At 38.9% G+C, this 11,342-nt stretch overlaps 1 protein-coding gene across 2 annotated transcripts; it reads left to right on the top strand.

The window, feature by feature from the left end:
- The first annotated feature begins 1,905 nt into the window (after positions 1-1,905).
- On the top strand, positions 1,906-11,206 carry LOC131697460 (uncharacterized). 2 transcript variants are annotated; one of them, XM_058986471.1, is made up of 8 exons: positions 1,906-2,293; positions 3,754-4,089; positions 4,776-5,039; positions 7,092-7,430; positions 8,140-8,415; positions 8,845-8,952; positions 9,271-9,342; positions 11,077-11,206. In XM_058986471.1, exons 1-8 carry the CDS (start codon positions 2,233-2,235, stop codon positions 11,121-11,123), a joined length of 1,503 nt encoding a protein of 500 aa, XP_058842454.1. In that variant the 5' UTR covers positions 1,906-2,232; the 3' UTR covers positions 11,124-11,206. The 2 variants fall into 2 exon arrangements, with proteins under 2 accessions (XP_058842454.1, XP_058842456.1); XM_058986473.1 differs by lacking the exon at positions 8,845-8,952 and having other exon boundaries at positions 2,119-2,293.
- Positions 11,207-11,342: the final 136 nt, after the last annotated feature.

Genomic DNA, 11,342 nt, shown 5'->3' with positions numbered 1-11,342 from the left:
AAATGTATAATTTGTAGAGATTTCACAAAAAACAAAATCAGTAATTGTAGACTAAAAACTTTATTATTATTATTATTATTATTATTATTATTATTATTATTATTATTATTATTATTATTATTAGTTCATTTAATGGCATAAATAAATAATAATACAGATACATGAATGAATGCACGTACATATATAAAATACAAATACATATAAAAGTCAAATAAATAAGATGTTATTTCAGTGAAAGTCCATTGGGGTGTTACTCATCACCGTTCTGATATACCCCCCCGAAAGTTCATCTCTGCACTACGATTAGACCTAAAAACTCCCTGAATAGGCAGTAAGCTTGCCTGTGTCGATTCAAATACAATGCATACAGAGAGCTGGTGTCGTTGACAGTGAGGTTATTATTATTATTATTATTATTATTATTATTATTATTATTATTATTATTATTATTATTATTATTATTATTTATTTATTTATTTATTTATTTATTTCTTAGCAGACGCCCTTATCCAGGGCGACTTACAATCGTAAGCAAATACATTTCAAGTGTTACAATACAAGTAATACAATACAAGTAATACAATAAGAGCAAGAGTATTGCAGGTATGTTACTAATTGGTACCTAATTGCAGGTATGTTACTTCAACAGCTGTAACAACATGTGGGGACTGAATTTTTATAATAACCCTTATACTCGCTCTTTTAATTTAATTTTTTTCATGACGGTTAGGAAACAGAGAAACATATGTGTTGTGTTCTATCAGTACTTTAATGCACTTCTTATTAGCGTTTCTGGGTTATATGCAAACACCTCTGTACCTTCTTCTACCTCATATAAAAATCCTTCACTCCCTATTGCAAGTTCGCAATCACACAGCGAAAGCACACTTGCTGGTCAGAATTTTTGCAAGTATGAAGAGACATGCACAACTGCTGCTGAAATTGTATGGGCTGGCTGCATGGCGGGCCTGCAGAGTGAAAAGAAGCGGTCGGCTGACGTTTCGGAGGACAGCGTCTATTCGTCTTCACCACTCCCGAGTCAGCGCAGGGGTGGTAGCGGTGAGCTGAGCCTAAAAATACAATTGGACATTTCAAATTGGGAGAAAAATGTGTCAAAATCAATTACTAAATAAAAAAAGAGTGGTGTTACCGTTTCTGTTACTGTTTTTACTGCAATTCATTTATAAAATCCCGTTCTATCAGATCCTGAAGTAAATACATTTAAATTGGACTTTGTGTTGGCCCTGTTTGCGCTATAACCTTGCTGCTACAGGAGGGGGAATTCAAATCTACAGTGAACCACATGCCTTTTATACATGTAAGAAAGTCGTTAGCCTGTGTTGAATTTATCAACTCTAGGCTGTTTGTTTATTGTAAAATGTTCCAGTCCCACCAGGGATCTCAATACTCATTTTAACATCAGCCTAAAGAGGTCCTCCAAAGAACAGGTTTGGAAACTAATTAGGCAGTAATATTAAAGGAATATAATGTGTGTTTCTTACCTGTTTAAATCCTATTGTTTGTGTGCGTTCAGTATCATTCACAGCTGCTGTTCTTGCTTAAATTATTATGTATGTATTATTACATTATTGTTTCCTGCTTCTGAAAAGACTCCCTAAAGCATATTCATCTGCAGTGAGGCGGAGAGGTATGTCATGATGCTCAGGGTTCTTCGCCTCTTCTCCAATCTGGTCATTGCTTTCTAATATACCACAATTCCAAAATGAAAGTGATTTGAAATCAGCCCCTAAGTTTCCATCAGTGGCAGATCCTTTGTCAGCCACAGGATTGGGAGTCTGGCAGAACTCCATCTCTTCAACTCGCTCTGATTACCTGCATGCAATGCAAATAATGCAACAGGCTGGGAATGAATTATCAAGGAAATACTAAAGGAAGGTGAATTCATTCATAAATGGTAATTAGACAAAAACAAGATAGATAGGAGCTATTTTTGACCAGACTGGATTGCAGAATGCTGGTGGAACCAGAGGTAGGCAGCCCCAGTTTGATACTGGTACAAAATGAGATTGGGTTTTACAGACGGGTCTCGTGGTGCAGATGGAAACATGGCATTATACAAAACCCTAAAGTGCGGCCCCACACTGATGTTTTAATAAACCATGAGCAGGCATTGTGGTTTTCCTGTTTCCTAAGAAAGGAACGGCTATGATAAGCCTGTACTGAAGCTATGCTCATGGCTTTCATGCACCACTCACAGCTTCTTCTAACAGAATGGCTCACTGCTGGACTGGGATTCCTCTAATACTGATCTACCTCCCTGCCTCAGCCTTCAGTAAGTAGGATTGTGTTCTTCGTATTCAGCAGGCTCTAATAGAATAGAGTGGACATGGTGCTGGAAGGTATAGGGGTGTAGCGATACACTCCTCTCACGATATAAGATAAAACCCTTATTCTTCATGCGAGAACCATTTGGTGATCTACAATGAGCTCTGCTGTGCTTTTGGTCTTGTATCACGATACAAACGATACATACTTCTATTACGATAGGATATATCATGCAAAGAAAGCATCATGATTCATCGATACATGACGAATCATTACACCCCTACTGAGATACAAGCTGAAATCCACTGAAATCCACTCAACAAGAGAGCTTATATCTCACACAGCACCCAAACTATATTCCTTATGCTGTAGTTACAAAAGTATAATTTAACAGTATAGCTCATTTTAATGGGGCATCATTCCCATCTGATACAGGTCAGATGGCTGTAGTGTGGAGTAGTGGTCAAGGCTCTGGACTCTTGACTGGAGGGTTGTGGGTTCAATCCCAGGTGGGGGACACTGCTGTTGTACCCTTGAGCAAAGTACTTTACCTAGATTGCTCCAATAAAAACCCAACTGTATAAATGGGTAATTGTATGTAAAATAATGTGATATCTGCATAATGTATAATCTGTATAATGTGAAATAATGTGATATCTTGTAACAATTGTAAGTCGCCCTGGATAAGGGCGTCTGCTAAGAAATAAATAAATAATAATAATATCACATCAGTATCCGGGTCTGCTATACATTATATGGAAACCTTTGCATATGGAATGTCGCATGTCTCTCAGTTTTAATGTTTTTATACTCAGCAAGCAAATGCCCATCTTTTACATTTCAAGTGCAATGTCTGGTAGCTTAATATAACTACTAGCAGTCTTTTTTGGTGTTTCTTACTGGCAGTACTGGGAATAAGAAACCCCCAAGAAGCTGTTGCCGTAGATTCCAGTTACTCTTTTAAGAACAAGTCATATATAAGGGAGTTCAATGGAAGGGTATCAATGTGGCAGGTCTTTAATAAGACTTTGATGGAGAATAGTTTTATGTGCGAATACTTTAGGATATATTCATGGCTGCAGTTTTGATTGCAAAATAATTGTTTCCAGCGGCACGGTGTAGAATTATGCATATGATACTATTAGCTCATTACATACTGCCATGCAGAAATGACAAAGAAACATATAGAATAAAGCCATACGTAGTTTCTTTCTGAATAAATGAAGCTATGTTCAGCATTTAACTGAATATTGAAAAGACTGTGAAGGAATAGTGAATATGAAATAACCTGCCCTACACTGAATAGTTGAGAACTTTTAAACAAGTGTAACACTAAACTCTGAGCTCTTAACACTCCCAGCACAAGGTAGTGAAATGAGATGCAGCCTCATGACTAGAATTACTGTCTCTAAAATGAAGTCCAGTGTCACTTCTTCATGTTCACAATCCATACCTGTTCTACTTTAGCAGTGCAGATCAAAAACGTTTACTTCATCGACGAGGTGAAGGGTGTCAATCTGACTGTCCCAAAAGAGATCGGGGGAACAGGATGGGCTTGGGAGTGGACCCCACATCACGGCAGATCTGAGAGAGTGCGGATAGCACAAGTAAAGCTGGGAGACCCGGACTACTCTGTATATTCCTGGAACTGGACTTCAGAAATAAACTGCAGCCACATTGAAGCAGGTGCCCAGGGAAACATATTCATCAAACCTGTGTTTGAAAATGCAGGCCTTTTTACTTTCAGACAAATCAAACCGAATAACAAAGTCCTGGCAAAGTTTGAAGTGTATGCTTTTAAATGTAAGTATATTATACAGCTGACAACAGGGTAGCACCAGCACACAGTGTACTACTACTGGGGATTGCTTTCCAGGGAGCTGAAGCATTGTCTTAATAATGCTGCTTACTGTAGGCAAGCCGCTAAACCACATGGCAATGTTTCTTGTAATGCTTTATTTTCACTTCAGTTACATAGCTTAAGAGATATATAGATGACATCTTTATACTTGTCTCCATACCTGTTATTGATCTGCTGTCATGATAAATAAATCGAGCTGTGTCCAGACAGATCACAAAATAAACTGTTAAAGTCACCGTGTTACCTTAGTCCTTCACTTCATGTAGTTACTACTGTTTTATGGATAGTGAGTTGCTTGGTGTTTTGACAGTATGGGGTATTGTAGTTTTCCTGATAGTTTCAATGCATACAGACTTGAATTACAGCACTTGTAAGCTTTGTCTTCTCATTTGAAGGAGTGGCTGAATATTAACAGGAAACATTGAGAAAGAAGGTTCACTGTCATGAGATGAACCAGCATATAGTTTTAGTCATACATTTTTCCCAGCGGATGTGTTATATGTGGTAAAAAGCCATTAGGTTAAAAGCTCCCTTTTGCATAAAGAGGGTGTGCATGGTCGCAGGTTGGCAGCCAGCCTCCACCCTCTTAAATGACAATTACAGCGTAGGATTGCTTGTTTCATTGCAGTTTTTCCATTTTTCTGGGACCCAGTTAAAGTTGGAACGGATGTCACTCGGGTGTGCACCATTTCAAGAGTGAAGGAGTCAATGAAAGTCCAGTGGAAACACAATGAGGAGCCGTCTTCCGCCACCCAGTTTAATTTCAACACCACCACCACATTCCTGATGATCCAGAACGTCCAGGAGCTCAGTGCAGGGCAATACTCATGCAGCTTGCAAATAAACCAAAGAGTCCTCTACAGCGTTCACAATACAATACGACTTGAAGCACGTGAGTGTGTTCACCTAAATACACTGCAGACTTTACATGGGCTATGTTTACAATGGAATAAGGGACTGCTACACAGTTGGCATACCTTTGTAATACGATGAGTTTCGATTTACCTGTATTTTTTAGGCGGGTTTACAACAAACTTGTCTGGCTGTGGCCTGAGGTGGGCGTCATTGTATTTTAATTGAGGTTAGGCTATGCTAAAATGGAAGAGTTTAATGAAAGTTCAAATGAAAATATATTTGGGACATACAGTTAACCATGTAGCCTGTCATTTGTGGTAGCGACACAATGAGCTTTTTTTTTTTTTTTTAAGGGCAGTTGCTTCTTATCATGCACACCATACATGTTTCCTAAAATTGCCACTTTTAGCATAGACCTAGACACTTGCAGACAGTTACAGTTTAAAAAAAAACAAAAAACATATTTCACAATGTTATATTTATTAACTGTTAGATACCATAACATAGTTTAACATTCCATATTCGGGTTTGGGTCGTACCACTTTTTAGCAGTGCATTATAACAGAAGATAACGCGTTCTGGGTTGCTGAAGTCATTGTAAACATAGCCATGGCATAGAAATTCATTACAGATTGGGCTGGGTTTTTCACTTCGGTGTCCGTCATAGATCTTCATTTACCAGTGATTGAAAAGGGACGTTTTTGCTGGAGTAGTAAGCATGTTCAATAATGTTATCTTAGTATAAACTATAGAGAATGGAGCATGAAGTTAGATCCAAGTTCGTTGTTCGGTGTTCGTTTTTTGAAAAAACAAACAAACGAACCAGTTTGCTTTTAGTTTTTCATTTTTTGAATAACGAAAAACAAACAATAAAGTGGTTCTTTTTTTGTTTTTCAATTTTTGAATAAAGAAAAACGAACAACGAACTGGTTATTTTTTTCGGTTTTTTGGATAAAGGAAAACACTACGGTGGTTCATTTTCAGGTTTTTCTTTCAACTCTCAAATAATGGAAAAACAAACTGGTTACAAATTAAATAACAAATCCCACTTGGGATGGGTAAGGTATTTAAAAACTCCACTTGTGACTGAGGGACCGGGAGAGAGACTGAGAGAGCCGGGAGCGAGAGGCAGCGGCAGCTACCCAGACTGCTCGCTGCACGTGGAGCACAACTGTGTTTCTAGAATTTTTAAATACTAACAATAAACACTTAGAATAATTGCAATTTATCTGTGGTGATTCTCGTTTCCTCCCCCACATTATCATCTCTTAACATGCTCTGAAAACGCTTGGCACAGCGTTGCCAAATCTCACTGGTTTGATAGGAACTGGAATGCACTACCCGAACATAAAACACAGCAGCCTCGGTTTCCGGGGTTGATGACATTTATTATTATTATTATTATTATTATTATTATTATTATTATTATTATTATTATTATTATTATTATTATTAGTAGTAGTAGCAGTCGTAGTCGTCCAATTAAAGAACTCAGTAGTTCATGCAGTATTGCATTAATTTCGGATAATTCTGGAGAACACATTATCATCTCTTAACATGCTCTGAAAACGCTTGGCACAGCGTTGCCAGATCTCACTGGTTTGATAGGAACTGGAATGCACTACCCGAACATAAAACACAGCAGCCTCGGTTTCCGGGGTTGATGACATTTATTATTATTATTATTATTATTATTATTATTATTATTATTAGTAGTAGTAGTAGTAGTAGTAGTAGTAGCAGTCGTAGTCGTCCAATTAAAGAACTCAGTAGTTCATGCAGTATTTCATTAGTTTCGGATAATTCTGGAGAACACTGCCCTTCTTATGAGCCTCATCACCAGTATATATCGCAGTGCAGATTAAAGCTGTCTCCACCGTGCGCAGCAAACACCAATGACTGAGACGCTGAAGTCCAGAGAAATAAAGCAAACACTATTAACATTACACACATGTCTTTTCCACCCATTTAGGCAAATATGATGTCAGGGAGTGATAGAGAAAATACTTACCTGGATATTAAACAAGTAACCGAGAACATGCGAATATAGCATCATTACGCACGGTACAAACATTCTTCTCCTTTTCAGCTTCACAACCTGCGCACTACACCTTGTACAGGGACACTGCGAACCAAAGCAAAGTGCAACTCTACTGCAGCACGCAAACCAGTCACAACACAGTAGCGTGGTCCTGGAAAGCGCAGGGCTCCAACAGCGCTACCCGCCGCATAGCGTCTGCCAATAGAAACCAACCCGCCGAAATCTCTCCGTCGACGCACTTCAGGGGGCGAGTGAGACCGATGGAGCGAGTTTCTGGACAGAGCCTTGCTCTTCACATCGCTCCTGTCACGTTTCAAGATGCCGGGCTATTCTTCTGTGACGCCGATTCTCGAGAATATATGAGCGTAACGCTTATAACATTACAGGGTAAGATGTTGTCATACTTGTTCTTTGAAGCTACTTACAGTATTCAGCATTATAGGAATTTCAATAATACCGAACATTTGGGAAACGTTTTCCAGTAGACGCAATTTGATGTGCTTTTTTCTAGCACCATGGAGTTATACTTAGGTATTCACTGTTGTATGACAATGCAGTTTCCTTCTGAGTTCACATATTGATTCTGCTCTTGTGCCCCTTTTAATGATGAAGCTCTGCAAAGAAGTGTCTACATGTTTATTTATTTGATTTACACCAGCAAGGGTAAGTTGTGATAGTGAAATTGATAAAAGCCCGTATCACAGCCTTGGAGGTGGTTTTCTAATAGATTTTCACATTGTTGTATCGTGGCTTATCTAGCCGACGTAGAGTCCTGAACTTTGGTGCCTGCGCAGTACAAGCCATGGTGAAAACAGAGACTCAATGAAAAAGTGTACTTCATGTATCTAATTCACATACAACACTGAATGAATGAGAGGAGGTCTCAGACACACAGCTTTAGCTGCTCATAGTTCATTTATCATGTGCACTTGTGGGCATCACCAGCGCCCCTATGGGTCATTTTTTATTGCGTCATGGTGTTCACCATGGCTTGTTCTGTGGCAATACCAACTGATAAGCCACAGCATGTGTGGATGTTCCTCAAGCCAAGCGACTTCATCCCAATCATATATGAGAATCTGGTTTTGTTCTTCAGTCTCAGTGGAGCCCTCTGGTGGTCTGTCTGTGGGCGAGGAGGTGAGGCTTACCTGCACTGTCTCTGAGGTCTATGAGACCTTTCAGCTGGCGTGGCTGAAGGATTACAGCCGGACCATGCTGATTTCTAAACAGGAGACCCTGACCCCTTCAGGCGCTGTCCGGAGCCTGACCCTGGTCATACCCAGTATCCAAACCCACCATCAGAAATGGGCGTGTGTCGTGTTCCAGGGAAACATTCCCAGGGCCTTTTTACCACTCCACCTGGAAGCCAAAGGTATTGAAGCATGTATACGAGTTGAATGTGTCTTTATGCTTCAGATCTCCTGTTGAGGTCTGGATTGAGGTGCGCTTGTTCACTGAGCTGTTGGGGGAAGCTCTCGTGACCAGACTGTCCCTCAACTTTGCACTGCATTCCCTTGAAAAAAATTCTACTTAACAGTTCTGACTGCATAATCAAAATCTGCGTAGGCCCTTGAATGTTCCTTAAAACCCAGAGGAGTCTTTTCAGAAGCAGCTGTTGCTGGGATAGTCAGGTAAGCATGGTCAATAACAATCAAAACAGAAACAGCCGTAGAAAGCCATGCAGAATGCACATATTAAACAGATATTAAACAACACATCGTTTTCTAATTAAATATCAGGAAAATGGAAATGCCATCACGTTTGCCTTCAAGTCCTACTGACTTGTGTTTGTTTGTTGCAGAGAGACACATTTCTGTTGGCTTTCTTGGATTGATCATCTGTATAGGGCTTTTCCTTCTGATTTCTGTTGCTGCTTTGGTGTTTTTAATGCAAAGAAAATGCACACGGGGTAGGTTTCAATAGACATAGTATTGGTGCTTTATTAAACTGTATGGCACACACGATTGCCTTGGGTTACATCTCTTGTATGTATTGTATGACACATTGCATTACTGCCCTAGCAGAAACACTGAACCCAAGTGTCCTGCAAACCTTGTGTGTGACACAGGCACGCATGTATCCTAATATTTGCATTATAATATGAAAATAATGGTGGTGTTGTATCATCTCAACAGTGAAGAGAATGTCCTAGAAATGACCAGAGGGGTGTAAAATCAGCTTTAAGAGGAAAGACTGTTCACAGATTAGAACTGCTTTTTATTTACAGCACAGACTTGTCTGGGAAAAGAGCAAACACACATCAATACCGCCGAGAGGAACCACAGGAACAAGACAAGTGGTAAATATCTGAAGGATAGTGTGTGGACTTGCGTAGTTATTAATACATGTGAAACCAAATGATGTATGTGTGATGTGACCAAGCATTGAAATAGTCCCATATTCGTTGTACTAAAAAGCCATTACAACACCTGACCAACAGGGGGAGTGATTAGCAACTTCTCTTCTACAGAAATAACCCACTCACACCCTTTTAATTTCAAACTATTCAATTGTACAGATACATGTATGCATTACGCATGGGGATTCATCTTTTTTGTAATAAATACAATACATGCAAATATGTAATAAAGTGCCTCATATTCTAAGCTAGCAGCTTTTAAACTGTTTAATTTCAGAAGTCAGAAAACTGTTCATTATCTGTACTCTACGATGTACCCGGCAGCTTTGAATGTAAAAACTTGTTATGTCATGAAACTTGATATTAACGTTATTTAGCTTTGTTATTGAGAATATCAGATTTTTAACTGTCTGTATTTGTCTGTCTGTCTGTCTCTGTCTTTATTTATTTTATTATTATTTATTTCTTAGCAGACGCCCTTATCCAGGGCGACTTACAATTGTTACAAGATATCACATTATTTTTACATACAATTACATTATTTTTTACACATTTTTTTTTTTTTTACATACAATTACCCATTTATACAGTTGGGTTTTTACTGGAGCAATCGAGGTAAAGTACCTTGCTCAAGGGTACAGCAGCAGTGTCTCCAACCTGGGATTGAACCCACGACCCTCTGGTCAAGAGTCCAGAGCCCTAACCACTACTCCACACTTCTGTCTGTCTGTCGTGTCTAACTGTCTGTCTGTCTGTCATGTCTAACTGTCTGTCTGTGTCTGTTTGTCGTGTCTGTCTGTCTGTCTGTCTCTGTCTGTGTCTGTCTGTCTGTCTGTCTGTCTGTCTCTCTGTCTGTCTCTGTCTGTGCCTGTCGTGTCTGTCTGTCTGTCTGTCTCTCTCTCTCTGTCTGTCTGTCTGTGTCTGTCTGTCTTACAGTTTTGCCTGGATCTGCTGGGTTATAGAAAAGCTCAGTCGAGCTGCTTCCTTTGCTGTATAAACAGAGTAGCACACACATGTCAAGCTTTGATATGGAAAAACTGCAAATGTCATAATCGAGTCTCGTAGAATAGCTGTTCTTCCATATCAAGCTCCATAGTGTGTGTTATCTTCTATTTCTCTCATAGCTGTTGACCCTTCTTCACTCATCTTTAATGAGTCTGCTCTGGATTCTTGCTGACTTCTTTAAAGCCCCTTATAGTGTTGCCAGTAATTTGTCATACACTTAATTAATCAGGTTGCCAGTAATTTCTCATACACTTAATTAATCAGGTTGCCAGTAATTTCTCATACACTTAATTAATCAGGTTGCCAGTAATTTGTCATACACTTAATTAGTCAGGTTGCCAGTAAATTCTCTGTTTACCAGGAATACCTCCTACAAAGTTCTCTTCAGAAGTCTCAAGGTGTTTGTTCATCATTTTGTAAAGTTAACATAATTCCTTTAAAAAAATAGGAGTTAATTAAAGACTGGAGAGAACGCTGGTCCATTGTGTGTTAAAAATAAGGTGAATGATATAACACATTTGAGATCTACACAGGGAAATGAATTACAAAACGTACTGGTATCACATTGCATCAAGAGTGAGTATGTTTGAAGAAGGGCTTTAACAATAGTCCAGAGTATTGCTATAACAGCACAGTACCTAATCTCTCATTATTTCTCTTAATATTTAGATCTGGACATTTACGACAATGTGGAAAACATCTATGAAAATTGTTGAGAAGACAGAACACACGATTTTGCATTGGACTGTTTTATTTTTTTATTTTTGATTGCTTAATAAATGTTTGTGTTTTTTGCCGATTCTGTGAAGCGTAACATTATAGAATTGTAATCAAATAGAATTGTGACCCAAGGGGTTTGTTCACTTGTGAGGCATGCAAGTACAGGATTGAATTACTGTGTTAAGAGACACCTGGACTCACCAGCCACAGTGTAC

Source organism: Acipenser ruthenus, chromosome 2 (assembly GCF_902713425.1).
Source record: "Acipenser ruthenus chromosome 2, fAciRut3.2 maternal haplotype, whole genome shotgun sequence".
NCBI classification, from domain to species: domain Eukaryota; kingdom Metazoa; phylum Chordata; class Actinopteri; order Acipenseriformes; family Acipenseridae; genus Acipenser; species Acipenser ruthenus.
This window is presented reverse-complemented; position numbering and strand designations above follow the sequence as displayed.